The sequence below is a fragment of the Gymnodraco acuticeps genome, unplaced genomic scaffold, assembly GCF_902827175.1.
Source record: "Gymnodraco acuticeps unplaced genomic scaffold, fGymAcu1.1, whole genome shotgun sequence".
NCBI lineage: Eukaryota > Metazoa > Chordata > Actinopteri > Perciformes > Bathydraconidae > Gymnodraco > Gymnodraco acuticeps.
In genome coordinates, this window is record NW_022990764.1 from 1,729,633 (window position 1) to 1,748,131 (window position 18,499).

Consider the following 18,499-nt stretch of genomic DNA (forward strand, 5'->3'; position numbering starts at 1 on the left):
TTTTTTTAAATCTGTTGAAATGTCGTGTTTTTTTCGTTTAATTTTGCATCGAATATTTCCAAAATTCCCCAGTTTAACTTCCCATGGAAACTTTCCGGAAACGTTCCGCCCCTTTGCAACCCTACTTATATCATTACAAGAGTGATACAAACCTGTTTGTAACAAAATGGTTCTCCTCAACAGGTGATGTTCACAGCCACAGTGCCCAAAGAAGATTCCCACTGGAGACCAACCCTCTACTCCAGGGGCCGGGCGGCGGGCACCCTAACGTCCCCGATGATATTTTCAGATTAAGCCTCGCCAAGGGAGTGTCCATGTCCCTTCCATCCTCCCCTCTCCTGCCACGACAGTCCTACATGATGCCCTTACGCCCGAGCAAGAGATCACCAGGTACTGTTTGTAAATATATTTCATTTTTTTTTACATGATTGTCCATCTAGCCATTTTATTTCTGGACTCAAGCATCTTTTCTTCTTCTTATATTGTTCACAATAAAGAGATAGCATAGATGTTGTCAAGATATCAAATGAAACGCTCCCCACACTTTATGGACACACACCTTTATGTTGTTGTTATATTGCTGTTGTGTAAATGACTCTAAAAACCAAATACTTCTGTTCTGTACCAAACAAACCTATGTGCTGCAATTTGAGTTACTCTTTATACACTATATCAGTCTCACGGTGGGGGCTTCATTTGTCTCTATGGGCGTCCTGTAAAAATTCCTTTCCTGTCTACCTCCAGGTGCTTTTGTAGGATTGTTGAACATCTGACAATGCTCTAGGAATGATGTTCCCTCTCAACCTTAAAACACTGCTGCATCACCTAGGGGATAAAGTAATAATGATAGCCACAGACTGCTTACAGAGGGCCGCTGTCACTTCATCCTTGTATTTGATCACCCTGCTCAGATGTAGAGGTCTCTACAACCACACGGAGTGTTTACTCTACTCTTGCTGGTAATGGGCGTGTGTTTACACTGGATCTTATTGTCAGTCCTCCCTGGCTCCTTCTATCCACCATGTTGAGAATGTTCCTGTCAGCAGCTGTGGGGTGCTTCAAAGCAGGGGACACCTTTTTGTAGCTGAACTTGTCTCAACCTGAGTCTTTGTATTCCTGAGACTTGGCAAAGAGGAGAGAAATCCTTTAAGTGGTCAAGGTGACCCCATTCACATGTGGCACTCATCTGTGGGCTATCTAGCCTTTGTTTAGAGTGGTTACAGCTTTGGTCTGTTTAGTGTAAAGATGAACTGGTAGAAAGGGGGTAGTATGGTTTCATCCTTGTGCAAACTTGTGTTGTTCAAGTTCACCTCTCTTACGCAATTCTCCTTTCTCTGTTCAACTCCATTTTTAAGATTTTGGTTTGGGTCAGTTTAGATTTCTAATATAAAATACAACATCATAATTTTAACTACTACAGGTTGGGATGATTCTTTCGGTGGTGTTCTTATCCAACTCGTTTTTTTGGAGAAAGCGAACTGTGAAGAAAGAAAGCTTGAAGTCCTGATATTGTGAAGCAGTAATTAAAATGTAGTTGCTCAATTATGTTCATTTCCTAGTTTTAGAAATTAACTAATTATTATTTGCCAAGTCGATTTTCATGCCCTTAGCCCCAACTCAAGTTAAACAAATCTTAAACGTACCTTACAGGATTTGTGATGACCGTTTCAACCCATCAAAGAGAGTGTCGATGAAATATACATTTATAGACATGAAGGAAGGAGCAAGAGATGAAGAGATGAGGCTCGGTTTGTCAAGGTGAAAAGGGCCCCGAGGACACGGGAAGGGGAACACTCATTAATGGCATATTCCCCCTTGGGGTGCTCTGAGGCATGGAAAAAATGGACTGACTAGATAGGATGTCATGGAGGACGAACAGGGAGAGAGGGTTGGGGGATGGTTTGTAGGCTTTGCTCCACTGTCCTCACAGGTAACTGTAAAAACCCGCCGGGGGAGACTTCACACCTCCAGTTAATAAACACATACTGCAAGAAATGTCTCAGCTCTGCGACGAAAACAACATGGGGCATAATGTGGCATTTTCTCATCATGCTGAGCCACAGAAACAACAAAGCATAAGCCAGTGTAAGACACATCTGTTTAAATGAGTGTGAGACAATATATTGCAGTTTTATTTTTATTTAATTTTTTTATTCATCTATTCAATTGTCATACATGAACGTCATACATTTGACATACAACAGACACAGACATACAACATACAAATACATTACATATAGTAAATAAAGAAAAAAAGGAAATAAAAATACATTTTGATACTTCAGATTAGTTTTTATTGCCTTCTTATTCCTAATGTTTTTAATAGTGCTAATATATTGTTTAAATTCTTGATAGAAATGTACAAAATGTGGTTTGGAGTCAGCCCATTTCTTTTTATGGATATGAAATGTCTCTAAAAATACAATTAACTGCACAAAAAAGACTAAATCTGCATCCATACTATCATCCCTGAAGTACATAAGAATGTATTTTATATTGCAAAAGTTAGGTACAACATCATGCATACATTTTACTGAAGTTTACGAAAAGGCGTCTCTTCGTTAGAGTTTTTTCTTAATTCATACTACACTGGTTTATTCCTACATACAGTATATCCATCAAGTCATCCATTTACTCATCGATTTTATTCTCCTTCCCATCCAGCCGCCCCTGATGTCTTTGAGGGGGAAGTGGTTTCACAGATTCTGAAAAGCATTTTGTTGCTCGGCTGGCTTCATTTCCTGACACAATAATCTATCGCAGTTAGGAAGACTCAAAGTTAGCGGTTATTCTTTTCCTGCAAACTTCACAGGGGACAACAGTGAAACATTGAGTTAATTAGGAGTGTGACGGATGCCTGAGCCACAAAGTCCTGGTGGCGTTGAGTGCCACTGCTTTGATCAGCTAAGCCCAGAGCTTAACCATGAAACACTGCACCCTGACATGTGTTGAGCAGCACCTAGGCTTTATAGTCTTAATAGTTTACAGGCCCCCTGAAGGCCCGGGGACGGATGTTTACTGCAAGAATGTTGCCAGAATGAACCCATCTTTCTCCAGCCCAGGGCAGTTCAAAGATCAGGAATTGAAAAACTTGAACCTTACTCTTTTGTGCGTAGAATAATGTTGATGACACAGTAAATTCGTTTTTTTTTTTAAGGTTAGAAACTCCCTGTGCTACCTCTGACAGTCTCCTGGGTATCTACACAGTGACCTCCTCTGGTTGTAATACGTTACTGTGCCTTTGGAAGATTAAAAGCATCTGTTGCTTTCAAGGTTGCACTGTTTGATTGAGTTGCATGTGTGTGAAAGATGACACTTCTGAAAAGCTCACATGTCCACAACTATACACCCACAAAATATGTAAAACCGCATTGCATCCTGTGAAATATGAGGTGGTGAACACAGAGGTGAGTCTGCCAAAGTATGGATAATGGATGTATGACCTTTTTGTAGTCATGAGACAAAACTGTTGGCCACATGCTCTGCCTCCCTACCAGCCTGCAAGAGGATCATAAAACAGCAATTCATATTGATTTATGGCTGTCATGAGCGGTGTATCATTTTAATTGCTTTATCTGGAATCAGGCCATGGGGGGGGATTGTCTCTGGTCGGCTGTTGTGTAATATTAAAATTAGTGGATTTTTCTTTGATGGCAGCTTTTGCATTTGGTGGTTCCGAGGCTGATTAAATGATCTATCAGTGAGGCAGGTCAGGCAATTCACCACCGGAGAGCACAGTTCACTGTGACATCTCCCTATCAAATGAAATGCTTTTTTTCATGCAGTCTGGTGACCTTGATGGTGCTAGTTAATCAGGATACAACATGCTGCTTTGTTTTGGGAAATAATATGCCTACCTGAAAAAGCTATCTGCAGCTGAAACCACACCACAGCTTTTAACTTGTGTGCGTAATAGGATCAGGTGACTACATTCAGTGACTGGTCTGATGCCAGGATACTTATCTCCTCCTTTGTTTTTTTATGGCAGCGTTAGCCACACTATTCACCTAGTTCAGGGGTCTGCAACCTTTTTGACCAAAAGAGCCATTTTGCTCCTTTTTCCAAAACATGTTTTTGTCTGGAGCCGCAAAACATATTTCATAGTTTTTTATTGTTATATCAGACAAAAACTACAGTTTTTTTGCATTTATTAGGCTATTTATTAAATGATATAAAACTGTTAACCTCTAATAAGAAACAAATAACTCTTATAAGGAGAATTAAAAATAATACACAGGCCTACTTTAAAATAAATTAAACACAGCACTTGGGGAGTCCTCTGCACATTTGAAGGAAAACAAATTATTAAAATGAGCCCACTTTGAAATAAATAAAACATATCGCTGCACCCTAAAAAGAGTTAAAGGTAGGGTAGGTAAGAATGGAGAAACCAGCTCGAGTGCGCTAGAATTTGAAAGTACACAACCGGAAAAAATATGCCTCTTCCTTCAGACTTCCTTACAGAGTCCCTCCTCCAACACACACGAACGCGCACATGACCAATGAGGGCACGAGATAAGTTTGTGCACAGATGGAAGGCTGACAGGCAGTTAGGCCATCCAGTTATTTTAGCCGGGCCGGCTCAGATGATTGGTCGTGCTTTTTACAGCGCTACGGCTTCCAGAGATTAATTTTTGTATGTATTTATTGTCAAAGCATTTAATATATTCATTGCTATCGGGACGTTAAGAGCATTCCATGGAATATAACAAAGTGTTTTCTGAAATAAATTACATACCCCATTGAATTATGACTGAAGATCGTCAGCTGTCTTCCTCTCCCTTGTTGTTCCTCGATATGTGAAGGCTGCACCGCCGTTAACAACTTCTCTCTACATATCAAACATACCGGTAAACCAGCATCGTTTGCTGTGAAAGCATATAACTCTGTCCACACAGAATTAAATCCTGTGTTCCTCCGGTACTTTTCTTTGATTTATCCATAGTTCGCTCATCGAGCCGGGGGTCAGGTTATTCGCCTCCAAGAAAAGGCGCTCGCGCGGGACCGTAGCGGCATGTTACGCATATTTTAGTTGACCTAATTAAAACCGTTTTGTTTTTTATTTATGTGTCACAGTATCACCTCAAAATACAAGATACGAAACATTTTCAACCATGCAACAAAATATAAATAGTCCTACAAATACTTTTATTTTATTTCCTTCTTATTTTTGTCTAAGCTCAAGGGAGCCAGAGCAGAGGGCTTAAAGGGCCAACCCGCGGCCCATGGGCCGCGGGTTGCCGACCCCTGACCTAGAGCGTGCTGAATGCTAAACATCAGTGGTTGTTAGCTTTTTAAGTCACTGTAAAGTCTTGACAATGTATCTTTTGTTGTGGCCATAAAGTACTTTAGCCATTTTGGGAAAAGTCTGTTTTTTGAGGATCTTTTTGTTTCTTTCACAGCTAAACCACATAAAACGACACAAAGTCATTTGGTGGAACACTTGAGAATTTTAACTGTGATATGTGTTCGTAATGACAGCAAGTACAAGTTCAAGAATTGTGTCTTATTTTTCATTTGTTTCTTATTTATAAATGTTGGGCCACTTGAGGCTTTATTATAGACAGATTTGAAAAGGGAAGATCAGAGAGTGTCTTCTTAAACTGAAACAGTGACTTGTGTCATTGGAATCAAAATGACAATATCCCTTATAACTGCAACTCATTTTCTACAAAATAAACAGCTATCCTTTTAACTTTTGGAAAATATATACTTAACTATACATTTTTCCCAAGTTTTATTTATTTAAAATAAGTCTTATTATCATGCAATGCGAATTAATGGGACAAATGCAATGTTCATCAAAAAGCATCCTTTCCTACTTTTGCCAGATGAGTGCAATTTATTGTGCAGTTCTGTCAAGAGGATAGAAAATCTCTTCAAAGCCAGTTGTAGCCGCTTTGAGGTTAGCTCTCCTGAAGTCAACTCCAGGGTATTGAGAGTTAGCAGATAGCCCTGAGGGAATATTGATGCCGTTCTTAAGGCCTTGTAATGCTGCAGGACTCCTTTGAAAGGCTTCTCTGATGAGCACCTGACAAGTTCTTCTTCTTCAGTCAGTGTAGGATGCTGCTCATATGATAAATGAGTGTGTCATACCTGATTGTAAATGGTCAGAGAAAGTACAAATTATAGCTTACTTAACCTTGCTTCAGATGTTGTTGCTAGTACCTTTTGAAAATGTATGACCATGTGCACAGTGGAGTCTTAATACATAATTCATACCAGCTTGTGAAACAGCATGTGTGAGATTAGTCATGACTATTAAACATGTAGTGTTTTAAAAAAGATTACCACTCTCTCTTTGTGGTGCGGTGCAGGCATTGCATTACCCAGAAGAGGATAAAGGCATTATGTCAGTCCATGAAAAGGGAATGAATCATAAAAATTAGCATTTGTATTTTAAGCTAACAAAGCACCAGGCCTTATAAAGGACGACTTTATTAGCGTTTTAGCAATAATTGAAAAATTGGTACAGCTTTTTAAAAAGAAAGTATATTTCATTCTCTCCATAATTTGTTCAACACGTACCGCTAGTAACTGATTTTGAATTGCAGTCCTCCCGAATACCAGTCTAATGTATTCATGTACTTTTGAGTCGAAGAATGACATTTTGGAACATAAAGAAGGGTTGTTGTGAGATGGCTTTCATTTCCTTTGCAGCACAAAGAGTGCACACTGTCTTATTGAAAAGTTGAAATGTGAAGAAGTCAGAGTCCAGCTTGAAGAATGCTGGGAAAACTCCTTGATCACTTCCTATAGCCATGAACAACCCTCTCTTTCACTGGCTTTGACTTGACATTGTGAGTTGCTGGTCATAGGTATTCCAGTGTTTGGTATGTGTGTGTGTGTGTGTGTTCATGTGCTGAGTGATAGCTTGCTGCTCATGGATTCCTGCATCTCACAGTGAATACTGGTGAGTCCTCTGCAGTCACAGCTCGTCTGGCTGCTTTACCCTAGGGAAACTCTTCTTCTGGGTTTTTCCTCTGGCAACCATTTCCTACTTTTGTTTGTTTGCTTTCCCTCTTGTGTATTTAGCATATATACACATTTACACATATATTTACTGTACCCTGAATGTGACAATGAAGCATCTCTGCTGCAAGTAAAACAGTACTCTTGATTAACCTTGTGAACTATGTATGCCATAGATCCCTCAGACAATACATATTGAGTCAGCATATGTTACGGGAATAGTAAACTATCAGAAACACAAATACAACATTAAACATTGGTGTAAAAAAAAGTACTCGAGAATTGCACCAATATCAGACCCTTTCAATTGGAACGATCTTGTTTTCTATGCTGCTATATGAGAATGTATCAACTTTCTGGATTTTCATCCATCTGTGATTAAAGACACGCCTCATGTCTGTCTCTCTGTGTCCTTCAAGGGTCATACATCTGACACTTCCATCGCTGCGACCTTTTCATGCCTGTTATAAACTGCAATTGTTCATCCGTCAGTGCTTCCATCAAGAAGGGCAGAGCGGTAATGGCACCCTGTTAAATCATGAGATTAGATTTTGAATGGAAAAGAAACCCCTGTGTACTTTGTCTGTCACGAGCTGATGCTCAGACATCAGAGTCTTTCTGAAGGACCTTTTGCCTCTCCCCTGTATTATCAGCCCTCAGATGTTGCCTAAAATTACCCTTGATAGTCAGCCACATGTTTGTTATTTGTGGATCCAATGTTCCTCATGGCACTCTGTGTAAACCCCATCCGAATCTACTGTAGGCATATGGTTTAAATTACTCAAACTATGCCACGTTGTTTTTAGATGAAATGCAGAATATATTTGGCAGTGCACTTCATGGCCAAGACATTCACCTGAACTTAGTGTGTCTCACACACAGCTCTCTCTGTCTCTGCAGTTCCTCTCTAATTGGAGCCGTGTGACTTCTGGGTAATAGGTTGTGCCTGACCATCCGCAGATGAATGGAGGTTTTCAGGAGAGACTTTTTGGCTTTGTCTGTTAAATAACAGGATAAGATGGATAGCTTTTGTAGATGCTTAATAGATCAGCCTCCATCAGCCTTAGACTCCAAATAGTCTCACCTCAAGTGTAAGAAATCCCATTTTCCAATTATAATGCTTTAAAACGACACCTTTTAAATCTGATGTTTACCACACACGATGACTTCCGCCTCCTGCTCCTCTGACGGAAGAATGCATTTGGCTTTGCTCTTTAACTTTGAGTTATTTGATTGGCTTCATTTTTTGACTTCTGCTAACGAGCAAGAGAACACCCGGTTTGCAGTTGCAGAGGCTCTTCTCGGGTATCAAAAGCACCGTCCCCCATATGCATTTCAAGTTGAATATCCATAGATGGCACTGTGTGTCAAGCTGACTTTCACTCTCATGCTTGGTTCGTTGCAATGACACTTCCAGATAATTCCCCCCTCACATGGTTGCTGTTGTAGCCCCCCCTCTTTCCCCCTCACCTCCACTCTTACTATCTGTGGCCAAGATCACAGCTGTGGTTTAAGAATTTGTTCCATCCGACTCAGAGGGGGTTTTCTGAAGGTGGGAGGGACTTGTTATCAAATGTTGTAATAGGAAATGGTTATCTCGGCTCTCCCATCTAATAGTTATGTTATGACTGGAGTTACACACAGACATCTGATAACTGGAGTCTGGAGGAGAATTGGATTTGGTTACAGTAGGTCAAATTTGGAGTATCATAGAGGACTGGCGCTAAGGGAGTAATGCTGTTTCTAAGATCTAAGTTATACTTTCATAATGTTCATGTTATAATTTGCGTCCAGAGTCTGGACCTGGTGACTTGAAATGTTAACAGCTTCTCGGGAGATGTTTGTTTCATGGCTTAGTATTTAGTCTAGTGTCTTGCTGGATCTCCTGCATTTACAAACAATGATACTGTGACTCTAAGGAAAAGTTTCTCTATTTAGGTCACTAAAAGGCAGTTTGTAGAATAAGTTCTAGACAACATGGGCTAATCGTTTTGCACAGACAAAGATAGAAGAAATGTTGCCAAAGAAGCTGTGTCCCTAGCTGGGTGTGTATCTCCGTGGTTCATCTTATAGTTCGGCACAGTGAACAAGCCTTCTCTGTGGAGCTGTGGGATTTTCTAATTCAGTCACGGTGAGAGCAGCGGGAACAGAGCAGCGAGCTAACCTCAACTCCTCACTAAAGACAAAGACAGTCCTCAGAAGACTGTACCACTGTGCCAGATACATCATCTGGCTTATAGCAGGACACATGGACTTTAACCATCTTAATTCATATTTACAGGTACACTTTCAAGGGGCTGCTCCCAGAAGCAGAAGAAAACTCTTTTGTCTTTTAAACTGATTCCCAAAAGTACATGTGTGTGTTTAAACACTCATGTTTAAAGTTCAGTAGGAGGCTAATTGTTGTGGTTTCCTGCTGTAGTTTACATTCCCAGAGCTGACTAGCAGTGTTTTACTGGGAGTCTCCAGCCAGGCAGAGAATATTCTGGGTTGTCAGACAGACCAGAGCTGCTATCAGCGCAGGGAGCTGTCTGAGAGCGTGTGTGTCCAAGTGTGTGTGTGAATGAGTTTGTGAGCTACAGAGTGCAGCCAAGCCTGTCCAACTAAGACACCACCGCCTCTCATCTCTAGTCCCATCTGGAACACGTTAATCCAGCGAGAACTCTCTTTCTCTCCCTCTCTGTTTCTCTCCTCTTTTGCATTTCTTTTCCTCTCTCTCCCTTTCCTCGCTCTGATTCTCCCTGTATCTTCCGTCCGTGCTACCAGGTCCAATCAGGAAGCCCAAATATGTGGAGAGTCCTCGTGTTCCTTCTGATGCCATCGTTTCAGCGCTGAGGAAGGTGGCCGATAACAATGGTGAGTTTTGCTTTTGTTTCATTTATATAAATATCTGTTTGGAATTTGGAATTGGGAACAGTCAGACTTTATAATGAGAAACAAACATGTTGTCAGTTAGAATTCACAACTTTGCCTTTAAGCTGGGATCAGTCTTCTAAGGTGTGTTTTGTTTTATAAATAATAACATTGTTATGTCCAAAAGGGTCAGGGATAGGTCTCTGTAAATTAAGGGTAGCATCACTTCATGCATGAGTCATCCATGTAAGTACCAGTGCGTTTAAGCAGTGTTCCTTCATGTAGCCTCTTATATAAACACACAATAGTGCCGTGTTTATTATAAAGTGTGTGTTTAGATTACAGAGGAGTCGGTTTTCCTCTGTGCGGGGACACATTGTCTGACCAGAGCACTGGATTTGTTTCATGGGAGAATGTATTGAAGACAAAAGCTTGAATTTTTCAGTAATTGCTCGTGTGTGCTTCTACGATTTTAGTGAGGTGTTATTGCTGCCTGTACTCTCCTCCTGTGTTGGGCGTTGTGTGTTTGTGTGTGTAGGGGTAACGTGCCACTGAGTGCTCTGTTTTGGATTCCCGTAGAGCAGGGCGGGCTCAAATTCCTCTCGTTGGTCTAAGTAGAGTTGTAGGATGCGTTATCTTTAGCAGATGGCATCACCAAAATCGTGCATGGCTCACATACACAGACAGTAGTAACCCGGCGCAGGCTAGTCACTGTTGACTGTTACATACCAAGGCAGAGGGTGTGTCTGACATTCAGCTGGCACACAGGAATGCTTCGGCTCAGAGCGGGCTACCGGCAGATAGCGGACCCCAGATAGATGTTATCTTATAACAGCTGTGGCACTTTTAGTAAGCTTATTTTAAGCTGTATATAAAACAAATTGATTAAAGAGATTTTGTTTGGATATTTGAATAGAAAAGTATGGAGAGAGCTGTTATTAAATATACCTACGTTGCACACATCACCCCCTCTCCCTCTGATCTCCATCACTCAGCTCATGTTACCCTTTGTTTATAATTCTCTTTTACAGATCTGAGAACCCCCACTGAAGCACATGTACATACACATAAACATCTACATGCTGGTGGTGCTGTCAAAGACAACAGTCTTTCCTTTCACAATGCTGTATCCAGTTCTCTTTATACATCAATAGTTTTCACCTCGTGTAACTCTAACTCAGTGCCGTCTCTTCTCTAATTTCATTTAAGGCTAAAATTAGTCTTCAGGCGATATAACAGTCCTTATTATCTCACAAGCATGTGACAGATCCTCTGACCAAGAATATTTCTCCTACTACAAAATGCAGGGTATCATCAAACTGCTTCAGTGTCAAACAAAGAGACTACATACAAACGAGAGAAAAGTTATACATTGAAATGTGCATAATGTCATTTTGCTCTGGTCTCCTTTAAAATGACATTGCAGTCTCTAGGACAGTTTATACCCAGATTAATATAGAGCTTTTTTATGCTCATTGCACTGTTGGGACAAGCCAGTCTCTCCTTAAACAACTCCAGGCATTTTAAGAAATGATAATGACTCGTAGCCATGCTCTCAGATGTGACTCAGCTCTAGCAGAACTGAAGATATAACCAACCTGTTCTTTAGGATTAAACTGCTACTTGTTTTTGCTGCCAGTTATTCAATGAATGTAAGATGCTAGGCCATGAGAAACTATCTACCTCCCTCCCACATCCTTTATTAGCAGGTAAAAGAAGTTGACTACTGAGATATGAGCCAACTTACTTAATTAATTATGTACAATTAGGCCGCTGTGTACATTCTATCTAGACTAATAATGGCTAATTGTGATACCCCAGCTGTTGTAGGATGAGGCCCTGTTCACAGCTGACAGGCTGTTGAGCACAGCTACCCATGTTTCTTAATTTTTCTCTCCAATGTCGACACATTCACACAATTAGCAGTGCCATCATGCAGTGTAGTGCAAGGAGGTTTCTAGTTTTCTTTTGTCAATAAAGAAAGCAACTTTCAGTCAAGTGCTGTCGTGAGACATTACGAGATGGTTGTCTGACATTGCAGCTTTTGTAACGAGGTCAGGTCGGCACGGAATGTTGATACAGTGCCGTAAGAATCTGAGACGGAAAAACCCATTGGAAGTTTTGCAGCATGAACACTCTGACATTTAACTAAAGTGAGCTGAAAAGAGCTGTAAAGGGACTTCTTGTTTGGAGCCCAGCATCTCTCTTGGAGGACCCAGTTGTTGCATCTTGAGTGCAACTGAGGTCTTTGTGATATTTTAGGCAAACCCAAACCTGGGGAATGTTATTTTAAATATTTGTATGCAGTGTCATTTTGATGTGTGTATTATTATTATTTTTTTGGCCATCCACACGCTTGTATTTGGAGTATAGGTACATTCATCTGTTTTTCTTTTTGGTTGAACTGTGGGCTTTCCAGATCTGCCTGAACAAGCAGGAAGGGCTGCAGGCTAAGATAGGAAAGTGTGGTTTGACCTACAGTGGAGTTACCTCACATATCTCTTTGAGGAAGGATAGAATTTCTTCAGCATGCGTGTGAATGCAATGTGTATTTTTATTGTGTGTGGGTGTGTGTGTGTGTGTGTGGTGTGTGGTGTGTGTGTGTGTGTGTGTGTGTGTGTGTGTGTGTGTGTGTGTGTGTGTGGTGTGTGTGTGTGTGTGTGTGTGTGTGTGTGTGTGTGTGTGTGTGTGTGTTGTGTGTGTGTGTGTGTGTGTGTGTGTGTGTGTGTGTGTGTGTGTTGTGTGTGTGTGTGTGTGTGTGTGTGTGTGTGTGTGTGTGTGTGTGTGTGTGTGTGTTTGCGTGCATTTGCAACAGGCGGCCAACAGTCTGCCTGTCAAAATTGGTTCAGCTGTCTCAGTGCCCTGTCTCTGTCAATCAAGACTGAACCTCAGGTCCCGTCCTCTCCCACCATTACGCCTCACTCTTAAACACCCCCTCATGCCAAAAACTCCAGTGAGACCCGGGTCCAAGCACTTGGCACCTGTTGTTTTGTGTGCTGATTAACTAGTCAGTGCTGACATTAGGGCCAAACTTATACTGTTAAGTATTCTGTGAATTTACACCACTTCAAACATCTGACCGTGGTATTGCTTTCACTTCTCTGATGTAACTCTTCTAGTAGTAATCTGATCAGCTCCTGTACAATGCATGTTACTCAATTGTCAACTTCTGGAGAGCATACCCTTTGCTATTCACAGAACTTTTATTATTTCTGTTAAATTAGGAGATAAGAGTAAACGCATTTAAATGTAGCCATATTAAGCTGCCAATTGGGTCACTTTGGCACAACATAAGGCTAGAAAAAGGCCCAGAAGTGTATTTGGGTAAATGTAAAGCGATCTTTTTTTAAATGTTATTTAAAACATTTCATAAAAAATAATATTCCGATGGAAGACCTAGCAGCCACAGCCTAGCATGGAAGGAATGTTTTGTGACACTGAGGACTTCTTTTTGAATTGGCCATTCATACGATGATGCAGATAATGTCCGATTATTCTTGTTGCTATGTTATGACACTGAATAGGGAAACAAAGACAAAGGGTTGAGAAGTTTTCCACTGAAGAATACAAGGAAGAACATGCAATGCGTCAGTTGCGTATAAATCATTTTAACAAACTTGCTTTATTTTGTACCTTTTTATTAAAACTCATGCTTTGTTGTATAATCACGACCCATTGTTAACAGTTTATATAACTGAAATGAGATGATAGGCAAGCAGTGACTTTGAAGCTGAATAGATGAATGGGCTGTGATTTTCTTTTTGGCGGTTACAGTCACATCACTCGCTATGCCATATCAGGTTCAGGGTTGATTTTCTTTCTTCGCTGCTGACACTCTGCTTTTTTCCTTTTACTTTATTTAATAATGAATCTTCATAATTCTGTACTGCCTGAAGAAGCTTTAACTCTATTGGTCAAAAGGATAATGAAATGCCATCTGGATCTACCTTTTAGAACGACAATAATAACAGCCAGAGTCTTGCTGAGATGTCAGTCACAACTATGATTACTCTCCCCTTGCCATCACTAATCTTCATAATTCTGTACTGCCTGAATCACTGCCTGAAGAAGCTTGAACTCTATTGGTCAAAATGTTAATGAAATGCCATCTGGATCTACCTTTTAGAATGACAATAACAACAGCCAGAGTCTTGCTGAGATGTCAGTCACAACTATGATTACTTTCCCCTTGCCATCACTACCCTCAGAACCTTATTTTACCCACATGACCCTCCATCTGTGCTCGCATCAAAGGACATGTACTTGGTTCTGGCTGTGGAATTTGCAATGAGAGTGCTCAACGTGCTTTAGGGGGCACGTCACCTCGTACCTCTGAACTTAAACGGGGAAGCAGGATGCATGTTCTCATCGAGGGTTCATTAACAGGCTTCACTGTTGTGGTAATGAAACTCCAACTGCTAATGGGCACCGGCTGGATTGTTTTCTTGGCAGGAAGAGAGCCAAGACAGCTCCGTGGAGCCGGTCTGTTCCTGGTGTTCCCCTCCTCCTCCATCCTTCTTCTGCTCCTCCTCTTTCCCTCTTCATTTCTTCCATCCCTGCACCACACGGCTGCAATTTCACACCTGCTCATAAACTTCCTCCGGCAGCAGATAATGATGTTGTTTTCTTTTTGCCTTCCTTTGCTGTACAGTTACTGGAATAACCAAAAGTGGTTCCAGGTACATCTCTACATTTTCCATATCTCGAGGGTAGTGTAAGACGTAGACTAGGAATAACCAGATAGACTGTATAGCTGAACTGGTATAAAGTTGGGTCACATTTAAGTTTAAAACCAGTGTTGCTCTCACAGATAAAGTAATGTACGGTCCATTGGAATTGGACCAATTATAAACTTGGTTGAATAAGAGTAGTTAATGAGAAACATTAGAGCAATGGTGCTGAAGGTTTCATCATTCCTGCATGGCATTTTATTCACTGCAAAACTACAAGACAACACTTTACCAAGCTTATTCACCTTCCTATGAAATTAGCACATTGAGGTTGTCAGCCTTGGTAGAAAGCCTATTGCTCAACTATCAATTTGCAGAGCTTTCATGGTCTGACTCTCCTACCAGCATTTAGTTATTTAATCGTACACACAGGCTTCTAATTAGGACTGTATTTGTGTAAAGGCTTGATATGCATCACGTTAGCAGAACACTTTGATTATTTATTAAAACTCCACAGGACTTCTGCAGAGTTTATAAAAGAGTTGTCACAAATTGCATTTCCTTGTTCATATAACTTTAATCCAGGGACCCGGCAGATTATTTATTTTCACTAATTACTAGTAACGCATTAAAGACTTTCTAGCTAATAAAGCTTATCTGTCATCTTGTCACTTTAGTTTTGAATGAAAACCATTTCAAGCTAATTCAGGACCGTTGCAGTGGTTTGCTCAAGTGCTTACTAGTAATTGTGCTCCACTGTTCCTGTGACACATTTGTTAACCATGAAAACACTCTTTAAATTTGGCAATTAGGAATTTTATGTACTGAGTTGAACATTTTCAGTTAAAAAACTAAACTCCCTTATGGACAAAAAAAACCTTGTGGTGACTATACACACCTCTTTGGAATTTCTGTCCTGCAATATCTTCGCTAATTATTGACCTACAAAACACTGATATGTCTCTGTGAGAGAGTAACAAAAGTGTACACACGTGTTTGTGTGACTAACCTAATCTCTGATCACTGTGAAACCAGCAGGTTTGTTCAGCCCCCCACCAGGTTATCTTGAGAGACAGGTTGACCACTTGCAGTCAGAAGTGCCCACTGCTGATAAGATTTTAAATCAAGAAACCATAGCAGCCCTCTTTCATGATTTCCTTTCAGGAATGTGTGACTGCTTGAGAAACCGATAAACCCCACATTGACCTCTGTCTTTGCTCCTCTTTTTTGCATTTTCTTATTAGGTATGAAATGGATTGGAAAGTCTTTGCCAATTGTGCGATGAAATAATCAATTATACATGGGACACACAAATGTGGTTCTTGACCTGGGAAGGATTGCTGTTTTCTTATGCGTCTCATATTGAAGAAATTGTTATGACAGAGGAACTAGAGAATATTACCCAGGGACACGGTTCCGACACTAGGATATGGAGGGATGGTGGTGTGATTTATGATTTGCACCAATATGTGAGGTCATTGTATACCATGCTTGAGAATGTGAATATCATCTTATATTATTGTGGTATTTTATTTTCTACATGCTGAAAGACACTTCCATAATGACTTAATGCGTAAAGCTAATTGGTAAACATACTCAATACTGCCGAGCACCAGTATGTTCTCATTAGTGACGGTGGTAAGACTAGACAAACAAAACAGTTGGATGAGCAGCAGTCATCACATTAATATTGACAATGTCATATTGAAGTCAATGGCTGCTCAATAAAGCTTTTGATGCGATCAAATCAACGTAGGAGTGGTGACCCAGAGAATAGAGACAGAGACTGAAATGAAGATGATTAGATCAACAACCATGTTGGAGAATTTTGTCTGGAAAGTGAAAAAGCAGCATGTGTTGTTCCTTCAATACCACAGCTGAACACTTTAAGGAGCCCTACTATGCTTTTAGGGGTTTTCGCTTTCCTGTAGTGTGTTATCTAGGTTTTTGTACATTTGAAATGGTCTGCAAAGGCTTATTCTGGGATTTTCTACACACTCCCTCTTACACGAAACGCCTCCATTGGACTCCTTTGTTTACTTCCTTAACATGGTGACATCACTCCGTAACACTTACTCTCTATTGGTTCGCGCTCCAACACATTGAACGTGATAGGCTAAGGGGCGGGACATCTCTAAGCAGTTGACCAATCACAACAGAGCCGGCCAGCTAACCAATCGGAGCAGACTGGGCTCTGGTTTCAGACAGAGGGTGAGAAGAGCTGCTGCAGCACATGCAGTATGAGAAAAATAAAGAGCTTTTTGAACATTAAAGCATGGAGACACGTCACAGTAAAGGCACAAAGTACAACTACACTGAACAAAAATATAAATGCAACACTTTTGTTTTTGCTCCCATTTTTCATGAGATGAACTCAAAGATCTAAAACATTTTCTATATACACAAAATAACCATTTCTCTCAAATATTGTTCACAAATCTGAAAAAATCTGTGATAGTGAGCACTTCTCCTTTGCCGAGATAATCCATCCCACCTCACAGGTGTGGCATATCAAGATGCTGATTAGACAGCATGATTATTGCACAGGTGTGCCTTAGGCTGGCCACAATAAAAGGCCACTCTGAAATGTTCAGTTTTATCACACAGTACAATGTCACAGATGTCGCAAGTTTTGAGGGAGCGTGCAATTGGCATGCTGACAGCACGAATGTCCACCAGAGCTGTTGCCCGTGAATTGAATGTTCATTTCTCTACCATAAGCCGTCTCCAAAGGCGTTTCAGAGAATTTGGCAGTAAATGTTTTAGATCTTAGAGTTCATCTCATGAAAATTGGGAGCAAAAACAAAAGTGTTGCATTTATATTTTTGTTCAGTGTATGAAACCAAAATGTAGCATACTGTAGTAGGGCCCGGTTATCAACCGAAAGATAAGACTGGCCAATGCATGAGACTGAGATTGATTTCAGTGGCTTTCAGGAATGAACATTAATATAAACAATATTTAGATTTTCCCTTATTTACCTCACGTGAGCTAGATTTACCTAATTTAGTACCGCTTGTCATGTTTACAGTGATAACAAAGGTATTTCACTGTCATTGCTGTCCACAGATGGGAAAATAGTTGGATGAATAGGCGAAGATAACATTCATAAAAGAACCAGATTAACCTTTAAGCTTTAATAGACAATAGTCCTGTTGTTTCATGTGTACCAACAGACTGAATAGTGAGCCACACAGTCTCAATCCATTCAGAAGGGGTTGACAAGCTAAAGCCAAAGATATGTAACTCATAAAGCCGTGGTTCAACCACAAGCTTAACTCACATTTCTCCACCTACTGCATCTAGTTTGTTTTTATTTATAAATGCACGAACAAAGAACACTGTCAAATATGTTGCACTTTCAAAGGGAACGTTTGGTGTCTAGCAGTGGCTGCAGTTTCAGTGAAAAATCTGATTTGTGTTGTTGGTACAGTGTATTGATTTGCAGGGAGACCATTGGCTCAAGAATGTGTTATTGATGTGGCCCATGAGCCTCAGTGTTGGTGCTATGTGCGTCACATATGTCAGCCAACAGTAGCCATAAATGTGTGATGTGTAAGGTGCGCCTTTAAAAAAAAACCTGGGACCAGTTCCTATTTTATGCACCTGTCTACTAAAAGTTGATGAAGCATGCAATTTGCTGTTGTGTACTACAGTAGTTAGTATTGAGTAAAAAACATGACCCAACATAGTAAAAAAACAGTTTACTTTTAAAACAATCTCAGTTATTATACTTACCTTATGTTACATAAAAGTGATTTCAGTTAGAGTCGCTCACAAGTTCTTAAACCTTTTATAACTGAAAAATAAGTAAGGCAAGGCCAAACAACCACCAACATTGAACGCTTACATTCAAAACATTATCAAAGCCACAGAAAAAAAGACATTTAAAAAAATGTACATGCTCTTCGTTACTAAGCTTTGTGCTGGATGTGGTAGATGAGAATTGACACTTGAATAATTATAGCACTCTTTAAGCCTTAAGAAGATGTGTGTTATAATCC

The 18,499-nt window shown here is 40.4% G+C and overlaps 1 protein-coding gene across 1 annotated transcript in view; it reads left to right on the top strand.

The window, feature by feature from the left end:
• Window positions 1-18,499, top strand: part of tanc1b (tetratricopeptide repeat, ankyrin repeat and coiled-coil containing 1b) — a 105,025-nt gene that overhangs the window by 32,340 nt on the left and 54,186 nt on the right. Inside the window, 2 exon segments of the mRNA XM_034232363.1 lie at window positions 184-390; window positions 9,739-9,828. Of these exon segments, the coding sequence (XP_034088254.1) occupies window positions 184-390; window positions 9,739-9,828 (297 nt within the window).